The sequence below is a fragment of the Pseudophryne corroboree genome, chromosome 3, assembly GCF_028390025.1.
Source record: "Pseudophryne corroboree isolate aPseCor3 chromosome 3, aPseCor3.hap2, whole genome shotgun sequence".
NCBI lineage: Eukaryota > Metazoa > Chordata > Amphibia > Anura > Myobatrachidae > Pseudophryne > Pseudophryne corroboree.
The window spans coordinates 544356729-544378077 of NC_086446.1; the positions used below are offsets into that span (position 1 = coordinate 544356729).

The 21349-nt window shown below is 49.1% G+C and overlaps 2 protein-coding genes across 3 annotated transcripts in view; one reads left to right on the forward strand and one right to left on the reverse strand.

The window, feature by feature from the left end:
- Positions 1-20846, reverse strand: part of CENPX (centromere protein X) — a 154670-nt gene extending 133824 nt beyond the window's left edge. The window contains exon 1 of one of the 2 annotated variants that reach the window (XM_063961230.1): positions 20761-20846. In XM_063961230.1, the coding sequence (XP_063817300.1) occupies positions 20761-20790 (30 nt within the window). In that variant the 5' untranslated portion in view covers positions 20791-20846. Of the gene's footprint in view, positions 1-19459; positions 19615-20760 lie in introns of those variants that run through there. The other variant, XM_063961229.1, reaches the window with a different exon arrangement.
- A 21-nt stretch (positions 20847-20867) lies between these two features.
- The window catches only part of LRRC45 (leucine rich repeat containing 45), a 55138-nt gene continuing 54656 nt past the window's right edge, over positions 20868-21349 (forward strand). Inside the window, exon 1 of the mRNA XM_063961228.1 lies at positions 20868-21102. Within this exon, the coding sequence (XP_063817298.1) occupies positions 20868-21102 (235 nt within the window). The remainder of the gene's footprint in view (positions 21103-21349) is intronic.

The window sequence follows — 21349 nt, forward strand, 5'->3', positions numbered from 1 at the left end:
ATGGTGTAGGTCGGCATATAGAGAAGGTGTAGGTGCGGCATATAGAGATGGTGTAGGTGCGGCATATAGAGATGGTGTAGGTGCGGTATATAGAGATTGTGTAGGTGCGGTATATAGAGATGGTGTAGGTGCGGCATATAGAGAAGGTGTAGGTGCGGCATATAGAGATAGTGTAGGTGCGGCATATAGAGATGGTGTAGGTGCGGCATATAGAGATGGTGTAGGTGCGGCATATAGGGATGGTGTAGGTGCGGCATATAGGGATGGTGTAGGAGCGGCATATAGAGATGGTGTAGGTGCGGCATATAGAGATGGTGTAGGTGCGGCATATAGAGAAGGTGTAGGTGCGGCATATAGAGAAGGTGTAGGTGCGGCATATAGAGAAGGTGTAGGTGCGGCATATAGAGAAGGTGTAGGTGCGGCATATAGAGGTGTAGGTGCGGTATATAGAGAAGGTGTAGGTGTGGTATATAGAGATGGTGTAGGTGCGGTATATAGAGATGGTGTAGGTGCGGTATATAGAGATGGTGTAGGTGCGGTATATAGGGATGGTGTAGGTGCGGCATATAGGGATGGTGTAGGTGCGGCATATAGAGATGGTGTAGGTGCGGCATATAGAGATGGTGTAGGTGCGGCATATAGAGATGGTGTAGGTGCGGCATATAGAGAAGGTGTAGGTGCGGCATATAGAGAAGGTGTAGGTGTGGTATATAGAGAAGGTGTAGGTGCGGTATATAGAGATCGTGTAGGTTCGGTATATAGGGATGGTGTAGGTGCGGCATATAGGGATGGTGTAGGAGCGGTATATAGAGATGGTGTAGGTGCGGCATATAGGGATGGTGTAGGTGCGGCATATAGGGATGGTGTAGGTGCGGCATATAGGGATGGTGTAGGTGCGGCATATAGAGAAGGTGTAGGTGCGGCATATAGAGAAGGTGTAGGTGCGGCATATAGTGATGGTGTAGGTGCGGTATATAGAGAAGGTGTAGGTGCGGTATATAGTGATGGTGTATGTGCGGTATATAGTGATGGTGTAGGTGTGGTATACAGAGATGGTGTAGGTGCGGTATATAGAGAAGGTGTAGGTGCGGCATATAGAGATGGGACCCAGAAACAGTGGAATAGGACCCCATTTTTTTTTTTAAGTAATGGGTCACTGGGACCCACAAGCTTTTTCGCTCACCGCGATCTCCCCCCTCCGCGCAATTATGCTCCTGAATGTTACTTCCTCCTCTCTGCATCATTACCAGCCCCCCCTCCCGCGATTGTGCTCCCAAATATTACCCGCTACCTCCCCACCTCCTGCATCTTGTGCTGCCAGGGCCAGGCTGAGGAGGGTCAAGACCTCCCCTTTGCACTAAAAACACAGCAACATTAGGACCCGGGACATCCTCAATGACCATGCGCCCTCCCGCCCCCGGCTGTTGCTGCTGTGTGGCTGATCCTGACATTGAGCTGCCCTGAGCCGCTGATCAGCTGTCACACCAGCTGCAGCTACTGTACCACACTTTTCCAGTTATCTGGCTAGACACATAGCGGCTGCGGATGACAGCTGCCTCCCGGGCTCCTCCCAGCCAGCTGCGCAGTGCAAGGTGGCACTAGGTGAGCACTACTGGGTGCATTGTTTGTGTGTGGGTGACATTGTGGGTTACATTGGGTGAATGCTGTATATGGGTGCCAGTGAATGACTGCTGTGTGTGGGTGACATTGGGTGACTGCTGTGTGTGAATGTGTGCGACAGTGGGTGACTCCTGTGTGAGTGACTGTGCTAAGTTTAAATTGCCACCATATCTGCCGTGGTGCTCCTGATTTGAGATGTCTATGTTGGGAAAGGAGCTGCATTGGATGAGAAATTGCATTGGGGAGAGGGGCTAGGGGTTAAAGAAAAGAAAGCTAGTGAGAGGTGTGGGGCTGAAAGAAGGAATCAGGTAGGCAGTGGGGCAAGGATGCAGGCAGGGAGTGAAACAAGCAATGAGAGGTGCGGGGAATGAGGGAGGGGGGCAGGGGTTGAGAGGGAAGAAGGAGCCAAAGGGGTAGCAGGCAAAATGCGAGGAGTAAGTAAAGGTGAGAGACACAGGCATTCAGACACCAGGGAGAGCAAGTGTTTTTTTTTTTTTTTGGGGTGGGGGTGGGTTAGGCTGAAGTTTTGCCTAGGGTGCCGAGATACCTTGCACCGGCCCTGAGTGGAGAAGTTGTCCATAACAACCGATCAGTGATGAGGTAACATTAATATGCATTATCTAAAATTATACTTAGCAGCTGATTGGTTGCCAGGGGCAACTTCTCCAGTGGCTCAATTCTCCACACCTTTCACTGCTTCATGAATAGACCCGATAATCACTTAAAATAAGATTTTACTCACCGGTAAATCTATTTCTCGTAGTCCGTAGTGGATGCTGGGACTCCGTAAGGACCATGGGGGATTAGCGGCTCCGCAGGAGACTGGGCACAACTAAAGAAAGCTTTAGGACTACCTGGTGTGCACTGGCTCCTCCCACTAAGACCCTCCTCCAGACCTCAGTTAGGATACTGTGCCCGGAAGAGCTGACACAATAAGGAAGGATTTTGAATCCCGGGTAAGACTCATACCAGCCACACCAATCACACCGTATAACTCGTGATACTATACCCAGTTAACAGTATGATAACAACTGAGCCTCTCAACAGATGGCTCAACAATAACCCTTTAGTTAGGCAATAACTATATACAAGTATTGCAGACAGTCCGCACTTGGGACGGGCGCCCAGCATCCACTACGGACTACGAGAAATAGATTTACCGGTGAGTAAAATCTTATTTTCTCTGACGTCCTAGTGGATGCTGGGAACTCCGTAAGGACCATGGGGATTATACCAAAGCTCCCAAACGGGCAGGAGAGTGCGGATGACTCTGCAGCACCGAATGAGCAAACTCTAGGTCCTCCTCAGCCAGGGTATCAAACTTGTAGACTCTTGCAAGAGTGTTTTAACCCGACCAAGTAACAGCTCGGCAAATTTGTAAAGCCGAGACCCCTCGGGCAGCCGCCCAAAAAGAGCCCACTTTCCTCGTGGAATGGGCTTTCACAGATTTAGGGTGCGGCTTCCAGCCGCAGAATGTGCAAGTTGAATCGTGCTACAGATCCAGCGAGCAATAGTCTGCTTAGAAGCAGGAGCACCCAGCTTGTTGGGTGCATACAGGATAAATAGCGAGTCAGTTTTCCTGACTCCAGCCGTCCTGGAAACATATACTTTTCAGGGCCCTGACTACGTCCAGAAAACTTGGAATCCTCCAAGTCCCACGTAGCCGCAGGCACCACATTAGGTTGGTTCACATGAAAAACTGATACCACCTTAGGAAGGAATTGGGAACGAGTCCTCAATTCCGCCTTATCCATATAAAAATAAGAATTTACTTACCGATAATTCTATTTCTCGGAGTCCGTAGTGGATGCTGGGGTTCCTGAAAGGACCATGGGGAATAGCGGCTCCGCAGGAGACAGGGCACAAAAAGTAAAGCTTTACGATCAGGTGGTGTGTACTGGCTCCTCCCCCTATGACCCTCCTCCAAGCCTCAGTTAGGTACTGTGCCCGGACGAGCGTACACAATAAGGAAGGATTTTGAATCCCGGGTAAGACTCATACCAGCCACACCAATCACACTGTACAACCTGTGATCTGAACCCAGTTAACAGTATGATAACAGCGGAGCCTCTGAAAAGATGGCTCACAACAATAATAACCCGATTTTTGTAACTATGTACAAGTATTGCAGACAATCTGCACTTGGGATGGGCGCCCAGCATCCACTACGGACTCCGAGAAATAGAATTATCGGTAAGTAAATTCTTATTTTCTCTATCGTCCTAGTGGATGCTGGGGTTCCTGAAAGGACCATGGGGATAATACCAAAGCTCCCAAACGGGCGGGAGAGTGCGGATGACTCTGCAGCACCGAATGAGAGAACTCCAGGTCCTCCTTAGCCAGGGTATCAAATTTGTAGGATTTTACAAACGTGTTTGCCCCTGACTAAATAACCGCTCGGCAAAGTTGTAAAGCCGAGACCCCTCGGGCAGCCTCCCAAGATGAGCCCACCTTCCTTGTGGAATGGGCATTTACATATTTTGGCTGTGGCAGGCCTGCCACAGAATGTGCAAGCTGAATTGTATTACACATCCAACTAGCAATAGTCTGCTTAGAAGCAAGAGCACCCAGTTTGTTGGGTGCATACAGGATAACAGCAAGTCAGTTTTCCTGACTCCAGCCGTCCTGGAACATATTTTCAGGGCCCTGACCACATCTAGCAACTTGGAGTCCTCCAAGTCCCTAGTAGGTGCAAGGCACCACAATAAGCTGGTTCAGGTGAAACACTGACACCACCTTAGGGAGAGAACTGGGGACGAGTCCGCAGCTCTGCCCTGTCCGAATGGACAAACAGATATGGGCTTTTTTTGAGAAAAAAACACCAATTTGACACTCGCCTGGTCCAGGCCAGGGCCAAGAGCATGGTCACTTTTCATGTGAGATGCTTCAAATCCACAGATTTGACTGGTTTTAAACCAATGTGATTTGAGGAATCCCAGAACTACGTTGAGATCCCACAGTGCCACTGGAGGCACAAAAGGGGGTTGTATATGCAATACTCCCTTGACAAACTTCTGGACTTCAGGAACTGAAGCCAATTCTTTCTGGAAGAAAATCGACAGGGCCGAAATTTGAACCTTAATGGACCCCAATTTGAGGCCCATAGACACTCCTGTTTGCAGGAAATGCAGGAAACGACCGAGTTGAAATTTCTTTGTGGGGCCTTCCTGGCCTCACACCACGCAACATATTTTCGCCACATGTGGTGATAATGTTGTGCGGTCACCTCCTTTCTGGATTTGACCAGGGTAGGAATGACCTCTTCCGGAATGCCTTTTTCCCTTAGGATCCGGCGTTCCACCGCCATGCCGACAAACGCAGCTGCGGTAAGTCTTGGAACAGACATGGTACTTGCTGAAGCAAGTCCCTTCTTAGCGGCAGAGGCCATAAGACCTCTGTAAGCATCTCTTGAAGTTCCGGGTACCAAGTCCTTCTTGGCCAATCCGGAGCCATGAGTATAGTTCTTACTCCTCTACGTCTTATAATTCTCAGCACCTTAGGTATGAGAAGCAGAGGAGGGAACACATACACCGACTGGTACACCCACGGTGTTACCAGAACGTCCACAGCTATTGCCTGAGGGTCTCTTGACCTGGCGCAATACCTGTCCCGTTTTTTGTTCAGACGGGACGCCATCATGTCCACCTTTGGTATTTCCCAACGGTTTACAATCATGTGGAAAAAACTTCCCGATGAAGTTTCCACTCTCCCGGGTGGAGGTCGTGCCTGCTGAGGAAGTCTGCTTCCCAGTTTCCATTCCCGGGATGAAACACTGCTGACAGTGCTATCACATGATTTTCCGCCCAGCGAAAAGTCCTTGCAGTTTTTGCCATTGCCCTCCTGCTTCTTGTGTCGCCCTGTCTGTTTACGTGGGCGACTGCCGTGATGTTTTTCCCACTGGATCAATACCGGCTGACCTTGAAGCAGAGGTCTTGCTAAGCTTAGAGCATTATAAATTTACCCTTCGCTCCAGTATATTTATGTGGAGAAAAGTCTCCAGACTTGATCACACTCCCTGGAAATTTTTTCCTTGTGTGACTGCTCCCCAGCCTCTCGGGCTGGGCTCCGTGGTCACCAGCATCCAATCCTGAATGCCGAATCTGCGGCCCTCTAGAAGATGAGCACTCTATAACCACCACAGGAGAGACACCCTTGTCCTTGGATATAGGGTTATCCGCTGATGCATCTGAAGATGCGATCCGGACCATTTGTCCAGCAGATCCCACTGAAAAGTTCTTGCGTGAAATCTGCCGAATGTAATTGCTTCGTAGGAAGCCACCATTTTTACCAGGACCCTTGTGCAATGATGCACTGTTTTTAGGAGGTTCCTGACTAGCTCGGATAACTCCCTGGCTTTCTCTTCCGGGAGAAACACCTTTTTCTGGACTGTGTCCAGAATCATCCCTAGGCACAGCAGACGTGTCGTCGGGATCAGCTGCGATTTTGGAATATTTAGAATCCACCCGTGCTGTTGTAGCAGTATCCGAGATAGTGCTACTCCGACCTCCAACTGTACCCTGGACTATGCCCTTATCAGGAGATCGTCCAAGTAAGGGATAATTAAGACGCCTTTTCTTCGAAGAAGAATCATCATTTCAGCCATTACCTTGGTAAAGACCCGGGGTGCCGTGGACAATCCAAACGGCAGCGTCTGAAACTGATAGTGACAGTTCTGCACCACGAACCTGAGGTACCCTTAGTGAGAAGGGCAAATTTGGGACATATAGGTAAGCATCCCTGATGTCCCGGGACACTATATAGTCCCCTTCTTCCTGGTTCGTTATCACTGCTCTGAGTGACTCCATCTAGATTTGAACCTTTGTAAGTGTTCAAAATTTTTTTTAGAATAAGTCTCACCTAGCCTTCTGGCTTCAGTACCACAATATAGTGTGGAATAATACCCCTTTTCTTGTAGTAGGAGGGGTAATTTAATTATCACCTGCTGGGAATACAGCTTGTGAATTTTTTCCCATACTGCCTCCTTGTCGGAGGGAGACCTTGGTAAAGCAGACTTCAGGAGCCTGCGAAGGGGAAACGTCTCGACATTCCAATCTGTACCCCTGGGATACTACTTGTAGGATCCAGGGGTCCTGTACAGTCTCAGCGCCATGCTGAGAACTTGTCAGAAGCGGTGGAACGCTTCTGTTCCTGGGAATGGGCTGCCTGCTGCAGTCTTCTTCCCTTTCCTCTATCCCTGGGCAGATATGATCTTATAGGGACGAAAGGACTGAGGCTGAAAAGACGGTGTCTTTTTCTGCAGAGATGTGACTTAGGGTAAAAACGGTGGATTTTCCAGCAGTTGCCGTGGCCACCAGGTCCGATGGACCGACCCCAAATAACTCCTCTTCCTTTATACGGCAATACACCTTTGTGCCGTTTGGAATCTGCATCACCTGACCACTGTCGTGTCCATAACATCTTCTGGCAGATATGGACATCGCATTTACTCTTGATGCCAGAGTGCAAATATCCCTCTGTGCATCTCGCATATATAGAAATGCATCCTTTAAATGCTCTATAGTCAATAAAATACTGTCCCTGTCAAGGGTATCAATATTTTTAGTCAGGGAATCCGACCAAGCCACCCCAGCTCTGCACATCCAGGCTGAGGCGATCGCTGGTCGCAGTATAACACCAGTATGTGTGTATATACTTTTTATGATATTTTCCAGCCTCCTGTCAGCTGGTCCTTGAGGACAGCCCTATCTATAGACGGTACCGCCACTTGTTTTGATAAGCGTGTGAGCGCCTTATCCACCCTAAGGGGTGTTTCCCAACGCGCCCTAACTTCTGGCGGGAAAGGGTATACCGCCCATAATTTTCTATCGGGGGGAACCCACGCATCATCACACACTTTATTTAATTTATCTGATTCAGGAAAAACTACGGTAGTTTTTTCACATCCCACATAATACCCTCTTTTGTGGTACTTGTAGTATCAGAAATATGTAACACCTCCTTCATTGCCTTTAACGTGTGGCCCTAATAAGGAATACGTTTGTTTATTCACCGTCGACACTGGATTCAGTGTCCCTGTCTGTGTCTGTGTCGACCGACTAAAGTAAACGGGCGTTTTAAAACCCCTGACGGTGTTTTTGAGACGTCTGGACCGGTACTAATTGTTTGTCGGCCGTCTCATGTCGTCAACCGACCTTGCAGCGTGTTGACATTATCACGTAATTCCCTAAATAAGCCATCCATTCCGGTGTCGACTCCCTAGAGAGTGACATCACCATTACAGGCAATTGCTCCGCCTCCTCACCAACATCGTCCTCATACATGTCGACACACACGTACCGACACACAGCACACACACAGGGAATGCTCTGATAGAGGACAGGACCCACTAGCCCTTTGGAGAGACAGAGGGAGAGTTTGCCAGCACACACCAAAAACGCTATAATTATATAGGGACAACCTTATATAAGTGTTTTCCCTTATAGCATCTTTTTTATATATTTCTAACGCCAAATTAGTGCCCCCCCTCTCTGTTTTAACCCTGTTTCTGTAGTGCAGTGCAGGGGAGAGCCTGGGAGCCTTCCCTCCAGCCTTTCTGTGAGGGAAAATGGCGCTGTGTGCTGAGGAGATAGGCCCCGCCCCTTTTTCGGCGGCCTCGTCTCCCGCTCTTAACGGATTCTGGCAGGGGTTAAATATCTCCATATAGCCTCCGGAGGCTATATGTGAGGTATTTTTAGCCAAAATAGGTTTTCATTTGCCTCCCAGGGCGCCCCCCTCCCAGCGCCCTGCACCCTCAGTGACTGCCGTGTGAAGTGTGCTGAGAGGAAAATGGCGCACAGCTGCAGTGCTGTGCGCTACCTTTAGAAGACTGAGGAGTCTTCTGCCGCCGATTCTGGACCTCTTCTTACTTCAGCATCTGCAAGGGGGCCGGCGGCAAGGCTCCGGTGACCATCCAGGCTGTACCTGTGATCGTCCCTCTGGAGCTGATGTCCAGTAGCCAAGAAGCCAATCCATCCTGCACGCAGGTGAGTTCACTTCTTCTCCTCTAAGTCCCTCGTTGCAGTGATCCTGTTGCCAGCAGGACTCACTGTAAAATAAAAAAACCTAAGCTAAACTTTTCTAAGCAGCTCTTTAGGAGAGCCACCTAGATTGCACCCTTCTCGGCCGGGCACAAAAATCTAACTGAGGCTTGGAGGAGGGTCATAGGGGGAGGAGCCAGTACACACCACCTGATCGTAAAGCTTTACTTTTTGTGCCCTGTCTCCTGCGGAGCCGCTATTCCCCATGGTCCTTTCAGGAACCCCAGCATCCACTAGGACGATAGAGAAATACAGATAAGGGCATTTGTATGACAAAGCTGCCAATTCTGATACACGCCTGGCCGACGCCACGGCCCACAGCATGACCACTTTCCACGTGAGGTATTGTAGCTCCACGGATTTAAGTGGCTCAACTCAATGCGACTTCAGGAAATCCAACACTACGTTGAGATCCCACGGTGCCACTGGAGGCACAAACGGGGGTTCACTATGCAGCACTCCCTTAACAAAAGTCAGAACTTCAGGCAGTGAAGCCAGTTCTATTTTGGAAGAAAATCGATAGAGCCGAAATCTGGACCTTAATGGAACCCAATTTTAGGCCCATAGTCACCTCTGACTTGTATGAAGTGCAGAAAGCGACCTAGCTGAAATTCCTCCTTTGGGGCCTTACTGGCCTCACAGCACGCAACATATTTCCGCCATATGCGGTGATAATGGTCTGCGTTCACTTCTTTCCTAGCTTTAAATAGCGTAGGGATAACTTCCTCCGGAATGCCCTTTTCCATCAGGATCCGGCGTTCAACCGCCATGCCGTCAAACGCAGCCGCGGTACGTCTTGGAACAGAAAGGCCCCCTGCTGCAGCAGGTCCTGTCTGAGCGGCAGAGGCCATGGGTCCTCTGAGATCATTTCTTGGAGTTCTGGGTACCAAGCTCTTCTTGGCCACCCGGAACAATGAGTATAGTTCTTACTCCTCTCCTTCTTATTATTCTCATTACCCTGGGTATGAGAGGCAGAGAAGGGAACACATACACCGACTGGTACACCCACGGTGTTACCAGAGCGTCCACAGCTATCGCCTGAGGGTCCCTTGACCTGGCGCAATATCTTTGTAGCTTTTTGTTGAGGCGGGACGCCATCCTGTCCATCTGTGGCCTTTCCCCACGGTGTACAATCATTTGGAAGACTTCTGGATGAAGTCCCCACTCTCTCGGGTGGAGGTCGTGTCTGCTGAGAAAGTCTGCTTCTCAGTTGTCCACTCCGGGAATGAACACTGCTGACAGTGCTAACACATGATTTTCCGCCCATCGGAGAACCCTTGTGGCTTCTGCCATCGCCATCCTGCTTCTTGTGCCGCCCTGTCGGTTTACATGAGCGACCGCCGTGATGTTGTCTGACTGGATCAGCACCGGCCGGTGTTGAAGCAGGGTCTAGCCTGACTTAGGGCATTGTAAATGGCCCAAAGTTCCAGAACATTTATGTGTAGGGAAGTCTCCTGACTTTTCCATAGGCCTTGGAAGTTTCTTCCCTGTGTGACTGCCCCCCAGCCTTGAAGGCTGGCATCCGTGGTCACCAGGACCCAGTCCTGTATGCCGAATCTGCGGCCCCCTAGAAGATGTGCAGTCACCACCACAGCGACACCCTGGCCCTTGGAGACAGGGTTATCCGCCGATGCATCTGAGAATGCGACCCGGACCACTTGTCCAACAGATCCCACTGGAAGATCCTTGCATGGGACTTGGCGAATGGAAATTCTTCGTAAGAAGCTACCATCTTTCCCAAGGCTCGCGTGCATAGATGCACCGATACCTGTATTTGTATTAGGAGGTCTCCGTCTAGAGACGCCAACTCCTTGGACTTCTCCTCCGGGAGAAACCCTTTTTATCCTGTTCTGTGTCCAGAACCATACCCAGGAACAGTAGACGCGTCGTAGGAACCAGCTGTGACTTTGGAATATTCAGAATCCAGCCGTGCTGTTGTAGCACTTCCCGAGATAGTGCTACTCCGACGAACAACTGCTCCCTGGACCTCGCCTTTATAAGGAGATCGTCCAAGTACGGGATAAGTACTTCGGCCATTACCTTGGTAAATACCCTCGGTGCCGGGGACAGACCAACGGCAACGTCTGGAATTGGTAATGACAATCCTGTACCACAATTTTGAGGTACACCTGGTGACGAGGGTAAATAGGGACATGCAGGTAAGTATCCTTGATGTCCAGTGATACCCTGAAATTTTCCAGGCTTGCAATAATCGCCCTGAGCGATTCCATTTTGAACTTGAACCTTCGTATATAAGTGTTCAAGGATTTCAATTTTAGAATGGGTCTCACCGAACCGTCTGGTTTCGGTACCACAACATTTTGGAATAGTAACCCCGGCCTTGTTGAAAGAGGGGTACCTTGATTTCACCTACTGGAAGTACAGCTTGTGAATTGCCGCCAGTACTACCTTTCTCCGAGGGCAGCAGGCAAGGCTGATGTGAGGCAACGGCGAGGGGGAGTCGTCTCGAACTCCAGCCTGTATCCCTGTGATACTACTTGCAGAACCTAGGGATCCACCTGTGGGCAAGCCCACTGATCCCTGCAGTTCCCGAGACGCGCCCCCACCGCACCTGTCTCCACCTGTGGAGCCCCAGCGTCATGCGGTGGACTCAGAGGAAGCGAGGGAAGATATTTGATCCTGGAACTGGCTGACTGGTGCAGCTTTTTCCTTCTTCCCTTGTCTGTGCAGAAAGGAAGCGCCTTTGACCCGCTTGCTTTTCTGAAGCCGAAAGGACTGTACCTGAAAATACGGTGCTTTCTTTAGGCTTTTGTGAGGAAACCTGAGGTAAAAAAAATTTCTTCCCAGCTGTTGCTGTGGATACGAGGTCCCAGAGACCATCCCCAAACAATTCCTCACCCTTATAAGGCAGAATCTCCATGTGCCTTTTAAATGCAGCATCACCTGTCCACTGCCGGGTTTCTACTACCCTCCTGGCAGAATGGACATTGCATTAATTCTGGATGCCAGCCGGCAAATATCCCTCTGTGCATCCTTTATATATAAGACAACGTCTTAAATATGCTCAATGTTAGCAAATATTATTATCCCTGTCTTAGCGTATTAATATTATCTGACAGGGTGTCAAACCACGCTGCAGCAGCACTATTTATGCTGAGGCAATTGCAGGTTTCAGTATATAACCTGAGTGTGTAAATACAGACTTCAGGATCGCCTCCTGCTTTTTATCAGCAGGTTCCTTCAAGGTGGCCGTATCCTAAGACGGCAGTGCCACCTTATGACAAACGTGTGAGCGCCTTATCCACCCTAAGGGATATCTCCCAACGTGACCTATCCTCTGGCGGGAAAGGGTACGCCATCAGTAACTTTTTAGAAATTACCAGTTTCTTATCGGGGGAAACCACGCTTCTTTACACACTTCATTCATTCATCTGATGGGGGAACAAAACAGTGGTTGTTTTTTCTCCCCAAAAATAAAACCCCTTTTATGTGGTACTTGGGTTCATGTCAGAAAATGCGTAACACATTTTTCATTGCCGAGATCATGTAACGGATGTTCCTAGTGGATTGTGTATATGTCTCAACCTTGTCGACACTGGAGTCAGACTCCGTGTCGACATCTGTGTCTGCCATCTGAGGTAACGGGCGTTGTTTGAGCCCCTGATGGCCTTTGAGACGCCTGGGCAGACGCGGGCTGAGAAGCCGGCTGTCCCACAGCTGTTACGTCAACCAGCCTTTTATGTAAGGAGTTGACACTGTCGGTTAATACCTTCCACCTATCCATCCACTCTGGTGTCGGCCCCACAGGGGGCGACATCCCATTTATCGGCCTCTGCTCCGCCTCCACGTAACCTTCCTCATCCAACATGTCGACACAGCCGTACCGACACACCGCACACACACAGGGAATGCTCTGACTGAGGACAGGACCCCACAAAGTCCTTTGGGGAGACCGAGAGAGAGTATGCCAGCACACACCAGAGCGCTATATAATGCAGGGATTAACACTATAACTGAGTGATTTTTCCCCAAATAGCTGCTTGTATACATATATTGCGCCTAAATTTAGTGCCCCCTCTCTTTTTAACCCTTTGAGCCTGAAAACTACAGGGGAGAGCCTGGGGAGCTGTCTTCCAGCTGCACTGTGAAGAGAAAATGGCGCCAGTGTGCTGAGGGAGAAGCCCCGCCCCCTTTTCGACTGACTTTCTCCCGCTTTTTCTGTGATACTGGCAGGGGTAATTTTACATCTATATAGCCTCTGGGACTATATATGATGTATATTTTGCCAGCCAAGGTGTTATTTATTGCCCTCAGGGCGCCCCCCAGCGCCCTGCACCCATCAGTGACCGAAGTGTGAGATGTACATGAGGAGCAATGGCGCACAGCTGCAGTGCTGTGCGCTACCTTGGTGAAGACCGAAGTCTTCTGCCGCCGATTTTCCGGACCTTCTTCGTGCTTCTGGCTCTGTAAGGGGGACGGCGGCGCGGCTCCGGGAACGAACACCAAGGTCGGGTCCTGCGGTCGATCCCTCTGGAGCTAATGGTGTCCAGTAGCCTAAGAAGCCCAAACTACCACCTGTTAGGTAGGTTCGCTTCTTCTCCCCTTAGTCCCTCGCTGCAGTGAGTCTGTTGCCAGCAGATTTCACTGAAAATAAAAAACCTAAATATACTTTCTTTCTAGGTGCTCAGGAGAGCCCCTAGTGTGCATCCAGCTCAGCCGGGCACAAGAATCTAACTGAGGTCTGGAGGAGGGTCTTAGTGGGAGGAGCCAGTGCACACCAGGTAGTCCTAAAGCTTTCTTTAGTTGTGCCTAGTCTCCTGCGGAGCCGCTAATCCCCCATGGTCCTTACGGAGTCCCAGCATCCACTTAGGACGTTAGAGAAATAAATGTAATAATAAGAATTTACTCACCGGTAATTCTATTTCTCGTAGTCCGTAGTGGATGCTGGGAACTCCGTAAGGACCATGGGGAATAGCGGGCTCCGAAGGAGGCTGGGCACTCTAGAAAGATCTTAGACTACCTGGTGTGCACTGGCTCCTCCCACTATGACCCTCCTCCAAGCCTCAGTTAGGTACTGTGCCCGGACGAGCGTACACAATAAGGAAGGATTTTGAATCCCGGGTAAGACTCATACCAGCCACACCAATCACACCGTACAACTCGTGATATGAAACACAGTTAACAGTATGAAACAATAGAGCCTCTCAACAGATGGCTCAACAATAACCCGATTTAGTTAACAATAACTATGTACAAGTAATGCAGATAAACCGCACTTGGGATGGGCGCCCAGCATCCACTACGGACTACGAGAAATAGAATTACCGGTGAGTAAATTCTTATTTTCTCTAACGTCCTAGTGGATGCTGGGAACTCCGTAAGGACCATGGGGATTATACCAAAGCTCCCAAACGGGCGGGAGAGTGCGGATGACTCTGCAGCACCGAATGAGAGAACTCCAGGTCCTCCTCAGCCAGGGTATCAAATTTGTAGAATTTTGCAAACGTGTTTGCCCCTGACCAAGTAGCTGCTCGGCAAAGTTGTAAAGCCGAGACCCCTCGGGCAGCCGCCCAAGATGAGCCCACCTTCCTTGTGGAATGGGCATTGACAGATTTTGGCTGTGGCAGGCCTGCCACAGTATGTGCAAGCTGAATTGTACTACAAATCCAACGAGCAATAGTCTGCTTAGAAACAGGAGCACCCAGCTTGTTGGGTGCATATAGGATAAACAGCGAGTCAGATTTTCTGACTCCAGCCGTCCTGGAAACATATATTTTCAGGGCCCTGCCAACGTCTAGCAACTTGGAGTCCTCCAAATCCTTAGTAGCCGCAGGCACCACAATAGGCTGGTTCAGGTGAAACGCTGACACCACCTTAGGGAGAAACTGGGGACGAGTCCTCAATTCTGCCCTATCCATATGGAAAATCAAATAAGGGCTTTTACAAGACAAAGCCGCCAATTCTGATACTCGCCTGGCAGAAGCCAAGGCCAACAACATAACCACCTTCCATGTGAGATATTTCAGATCCACGGTTTTTAGTGGTTCAAACCAATGTGATTTTAAGAAAACTCAACACCACGTTGAGATCCCAAGGTGCCACAGGAGGCACAAACGGGGGCTGACTATGCAGCACTCCTTTTATAAATGTCTGAACTTCAGGTACTGAAGCTAGTTCTTTTTTGAAAGAAAATCGACAGAGCCGAGATCTGTACCTTAATGGAACCCAATTTAAGGCCCATAGTCACTCCTGCTTGCAGGAAATGCAGAAATCGACCTAGTTGAAATTCCTCTGTTGGGGCCCTTTCGGCCTCACACCATGCAACATATTTTCGCCATATGCGGTGATAATGAGTTGCTGTAACCTCTTTCCTGGCTTTAGTAAGCGTAGGAATTGCTTCCTCCGGAATGCCCTTTTCCTTCAGGATCCGGCGTTCAACCGCCATGCCGTCAAACGCAGGCGCGGTAAGTCTTGGAACAGACAGGGCCCCTGCTGCCGCAGGTCCTGACTGAGTGGCAGAGGCCATGGGTCCTCTGATATAAATTCTTGAAGTTCTGGGTACCAAGCTCTTCTTGGCCATCCACGAGTATCGTTCTTACTCCTCGCCTTCTTATTATTCTCAGTACCTTTGGTATGAGAGGCAGAGGGGAGAACACCTAAACCGACTGGTACACCCACGGTGTTACCAGAGCGTCCATAGTTATCGCCTGAGGGTCCCTTGACCTGGAGCAATATCTTTTATAGCTTTTTGTTAAGGCGGGACGCCATCATGTCCACCTGTGTCCTTTCCCAATGGTGTACAATCCTATTGGAAGACTTCTGGAGGAAGTCCCCATTCTCCCGGGTGGAGGTCGTGTCTGTTGAGAAGATCTGCTTCCCAGTTGTCCACTCCGGGAATGAACACTGCTGACAGTGCTAACACATGATTTTCCGCCTATCGGAGAATCCTTGTGGCTTCTGCCATCGCCATCCTGCTTTTTGTGCCGCCCTGTTGATTACATGGGCGACTGCCGTGATGTTGTCTGATTGGATCAGTACCGGCTGGTTTTGAAGCAGAGGCCTTGCTGGCCTCAGGGCATTGTAAATGGCCCTCAGATCCAGAATATTTATGTGTAGGGAAATAACCTGACTTGACCAAAGTCCCTGGAAGTTTCTTCCCTATGTGACTGCCCCCCAGCCTCAAAGGCTGGAATCCATGGTCACTAGGACCTAGTCCTGTATGCCGAACCTGCGGCCCTCTTGAAGATGGGCACTCTGCAGCCACCACAGTAGAGATACCCTGGTCCTTGGAGACAGGGTTATCAGCCAATGCATCGGAAGATGCGATCCGGACCACTTGTCCAACAGGTCCCTCTGAAAAGTTCTTGTATGGAACCTGCCTAATGGGATTGCTTCGTAAGAAGCTACCATTTTTCCCAGGACTCGCGTGCAATGATGCACCGCTACCTATTTTGGTTTCAGGAGGTCTCTGACTAGAGATGACAACTCCTTGGCTTTCTCCTCCGGGAGAAACACTATTTCTGGTTTATGTCCAGAACCATCCCCAGGAACAGTAGACGTGTCATAGGAACCAGCTGTGACTTTGGACTGTTTAGAATCCACCTATGCTGTTGTAGCACTTTCCAAAATAGTGCTACCCCGACTACCAACTGCTCCTTGGACCTCGCCCTTATAACGAGATTGTCCAAGTACGGGATAATTACAACTCCCTTTTTTTGAAGGAGTATCATCATTTCGGCCATTACCTTGATAAAACACCCTCGGTGCCATGTACAGTCCAAACGGCAGTGTCTGGACTTGGTAATGGTAATCCTGTACCACAAATCTGAGGTACTCCTGGCGAGGATGGTAAATGGGGACATGCAGGTAAGCATCCTTGATGTCCCGGGATACCATGTAATCCCCCTCGTCCAGGCTTGCAATAACCGCCCTGAGCGATTCCATCTTGAACTTGAATTTTTTTATGTTCAAGGATTTTAAATATAAAATGGGTCACACCGAACCATGCGGTTTTGGTACCCCAACCCGTGTGGAATAGTAACCCCGTCCTTGTTGAAGTAGGGGCACCTTGAGTATTACCTGCTGGGAATACCGCTTATTAATTGCCTCTAGCACAGCCTCCCTGCCTGAGGGAGTTGTCAGCAAGGCATATTTTAGGAAACGGCTGGGGGGAGACATCTCTAATTCCAGCTTGTACCCCTGAAATACTACTTGGAAGAAACAGGGATCCACCTGTGAGCGAGCCCACTAATTGCTGAAATTTTTGAGGCGGCCCCCCACCGTACCTGGCTACACCTGTGGAGCACCCGCGTCATGGTGTGTACTCACAGGAGGCGGGGGAAGAATCTTGATTCTGGGAACAGGCTGACTGGTGCAGCTTTTTCCCTCTACCCTTGTCTCTGTACAGAAAGGAAGCGCCATTTGACCCGCTTGCTTTTCTGAAGCCGAAAGGACTGTACCTTTTTCTGTGAGGAAACCTGAGGTAAAATTATTTCTTCCCAGCAGTTGCTGTGGATACGAGGTCCCAGAGACCATCCCCAAATAATTCCTCACCCTTATAAGGCTCTCTATGCGCTTTTTAAGTCAGCATCACCTGTCCAGTGACAGGTCTCTAATACCCTCCTGACAGAATGGACATTACATTTATTTTGGATGCCAGCCGGCAAAATATCCCTCTGTGCATCCCCCATATATAAGACAACGTCTTTAATATGTTTTTATGTTTGCCAACTATTATCCCTGTTTGACAGGGTCACCAACCACGCTGCAGCAGCACTATCTGCAGGTCTCAGTCTAGTACCTGAGTGTGTAAATACAGACTTCAGGATAGCCTCCTGTTTTTTATCAACAGGTACCTATTAAAGTGGCCGTATCCTAAGACGGCAGTGCCACCTTTTTTGACAAACGTGTGAGCGCCTTATCCACCCTAGGGGATATCTCCCAGCGTAACTTATCCTCCTGGCGGGAAAGGGTACGCCATCAGTAACTTTTTATAAATTACCAGTTTCTTAACGGGGGAACCCACGGTTTTCACACACTTCATTTATTCATCTGATGGGGGAACAAAACACTGCCTGTTTTTTCTCCCCAAACCTAAAACCCATTTATAGAGGTTAAAGTCAGAAATGTATAACACATTTTTTATTGCCGGGATCAAGTCACGGATTGGATTGTGTATATGTCTCCACCTTGTCGACACTGGAGTCAGACTCCGTGTCGACATCTGTGTCTGAGAGAGCGGGCGTTTTTGAGCCCCTGATGGCCTTTGAGACGCCTGGGCAGGCGCGGGCTGCGAAGCCGGCTGTCCCACAGCTGTTACGTCATCCACCCTTTTATGTAAGGAGTTGACACTGTCGGTTAATACCTTTTACCTCTCTATCCACTCTGGTGTCGGCCCCACAGGGGGCGACATCACATATATCGGCCTCTGTTCCGTCACCATATAAGCCTCCTCATTCAACATGTCGACACAGCCGTACCGACACACCGCAGACACACAGGGAATGCTCTAAACGAGGACAGGACCCACAAAAGCCCTTTGGGGGGACAGAGTGAGAGTATGCCAGCACACACCAGAGCGCTATATACTGCAGGGACTAACTGAGTTATGTCCCCTATAGCTTTATATCTATATATATATAATGTATACTGCGCCTAAATTTAGTGCCCCCTCTCTCTTTTTTTTTAACCCTTGTAGACTGCAGGGGAGAGCCAGGGAGCTTCCCTCCAACGGAGCTGTGAGGGAAAATGGCGCCAGTGTGCTGAGGAGATAGGCTCCGCCCCTTTTTCGCGGCCTATTCTCACGTTTTTTATGGACTTCTGGCAGGGGTATTTACCTCATATATAGCCCCTGGGGCTATATATTGAGGTATTTTTGCCAGCCAAGGTGTTTTTATTGCTGCCTCAGGGCGCCCCCCCCCAGCGCCCTGCACCCTCAGTGACCGGAGTATGAAGTGTGTGAGAGGAGCAATGGCGCACAGCTGCAGTGCTGTGCGCTACCTTGGTGAAGACTGAGTCTTCATGCCGCCGATTTTCCTGACCATCTTCTTGCTTCTGGCTCTGTAAGGGGGACGGCGGCGCGGCTCCGGGACCGAACATCAAGGCTGGGCCTGCGGTCGATCCCTCTGGAGCTAATGGTGTCCAGTAGCCTAAGAAGCCCAATCCGGCTGCAAGCAGGCGAGTTCGCCTCTTCTCCCCTTAGTCCCTCGCTGCAGTGAGCCTGTTGCCAGCAGGTCTCACTGAAAAGAACAAATTCTAAGACTATAACTTTCTAAGAGCTCAGGAGAGCCCCTAGTGTGCATCCAACCTCGGCCGGGCACGAAATCTAACTGAGGCTTGGAGGAGGGTCATAGTGGGAGGAGCCAGTGCACACCAGGTAGTCTAAGATCTTTCTAGAGTGCCCAGCCTCCTTCGGAGCCCGCTATTCCCCATGGTCCTTACGGAGTTCCCAGCATCCACTAGGACGTTAGAGAAATATAACAGCGCTCACAACGAAATACAGTAACGCACAGGTTCTCAAACTCGGTCCTCAGGACCCCACACAGTGCATGTTTTGCAGGTCTCCTCACAGAATCACAAGTGAAATAATTAGCTCCACCTGTGGACCTTTTAAAATGTGTCAGTGAGTAATTAATACACCTGTGCACTTGCTGGGTTACCTGCAAAACATGCACTGTGTGGGGTCCTGAGGACCGAGTTTGAGAACCACTGCAGTAACGTAACCATATCACGCCCCCTGCTGGGAGGCCACTGGATAAGCATATTAAATACAGAGTAGTCCCTCCCTATTCTCCCACCACGGCACGGGTATAGAGTGAACGCCGGGATCCAGCACTACTCGCCTTGCGGAACCCCACAGACTCCTCTTCCCGCTCCATCACTACGATCTGCCGCCAAGTGTCCGCAAACTTGCAACCTCCGTCGACTCCCACCCTCAGACAGTAGGTGGCGCTGTGCAGAGAGATGATTGGAGGATAGAACTGTCCGTCACTGAATTCTGTCGCAACTACCCCACTGTCCAATAACCGAGCACAAAATGCTTACCACAAGAGTGAGAACTGTAACGTATATATGTCTCCAGCTACTGTACGGTCATCCCTTACAGGCAGCCATTTTACCGAATGTAAAGTATCGATGAAGCTAATATTACGACGGCGCAAAAATGGCGCGTGTAATGAGACCCACAAAAGTCAAGTATGTGCCTAGCGTACTCCTGTGACAGCTTTTCCCATGTCTCTTCCTGGTTACCGGCTGTGTATTACATGGAGAGACAACGGGCAATGGTGAGTGGCCTTAGGGACTAGACACTGAGATGTCCAGCTTCCCTTTATTATGCACTTCGCAGAAAATCCCAGACCTACTCTGTGCACTGTGTCCCCCTATTATTATTATTGTATTTACGGGGCGCCACAGGGTGTCCGCAGTGCCGCACACTAATCATACTGCTGCCATAAGTGATGCATTGTTTCCGTTATATACTCTTTAGACGCCAGCATATTGTAAATAAACAATAGTAATGCTTAGCCTGTTCACTATTTTGTGTGTATAGTATTTAATAGTACACACACACACACACACACACACACACACACACACCACTTTACAATTATCCTATCCCTTTTCCTGTCCTGCTTGCTGTGTTTCTCTGTCTGAGGATAGACTTGTATACTGTATGTGACTTTTACACTGTAAAAATATTCCAGTGTATTTGATTGGAGGTTTTCAACTTTCCAAGCGTACCAAAGCTGTTGCAAATTTTCTTCATTTCATCTACTTTCTAACCATTTGTGTTTATAGAGCTTTGTTAGACATAATTATTGTATACCCAAAGATTGAATCCATATCACCAAGCTGAATTCTATGATAATGCCATTTCTTGCTGTTTTAAATTGTGGCAATCCAGTACAAGTTCTGAACTGACTACAGATGCTATTTGCTGCATGCGTTCTCATAGATCTAGTTAGAAATGTATGTTATCTGCTACTGTTATACAACTTGTTCATCTTGCACAGGGCTGCCTTATACCTGTTATAAAACATGTTGCTAGAACAGGCACCAGATCACTCTACTTGTCCTAAATTACAGTTCAGATCAGTATTGCTTTGTTGTTTGTAAGTACATGCTCCAGCATTAACCATATTACCTGTATGCCTCTGATTGTTCCAGACACCATTTACCACAGGTCATTTTATATGTGAGTAATAGCATTAGAGTTGGACTACTCAGAGGGACTTTGGTAAACTCGGACTCATGATGGATGAACTGAAACGATTGTATATCAGGATGTGTCAGGAGAAAGGATCAGACCCTCAGGAAGCAGTGCTAAGGGAACTGCAGGAGATGAGAGAGACATCTGGGAAAGGGAAACTGGATTTGTCTACTCAGAGTCTTTCCATGGAGTCCTGCCAGGTTTTGGGTCTCCTCCTTCAGGATGATGTAACCTTCTCACATGTGATCCTCAGCGACTGTATGCTCAGTGAGGAAGGTAAGTGCCCCTGTGTCAGTTCTACAATTACCGCAACTGTATGGAGATATGGAAGAGAAGTGGGAGTCTTGTGGCATGCAATGTAGAAGACCTGCACCAAAGCACAGATTAGATTCTGTAAAGACTGATTGAGTCTAATTAATCAGTGCAGTACAGGTAAGAGTAATAAACTAAGGGATAAAACTGATATGGGCAACGTGACTACTTGCCTATATTACAAGCTGTAGTAAATCTACCCAAAAAGTGC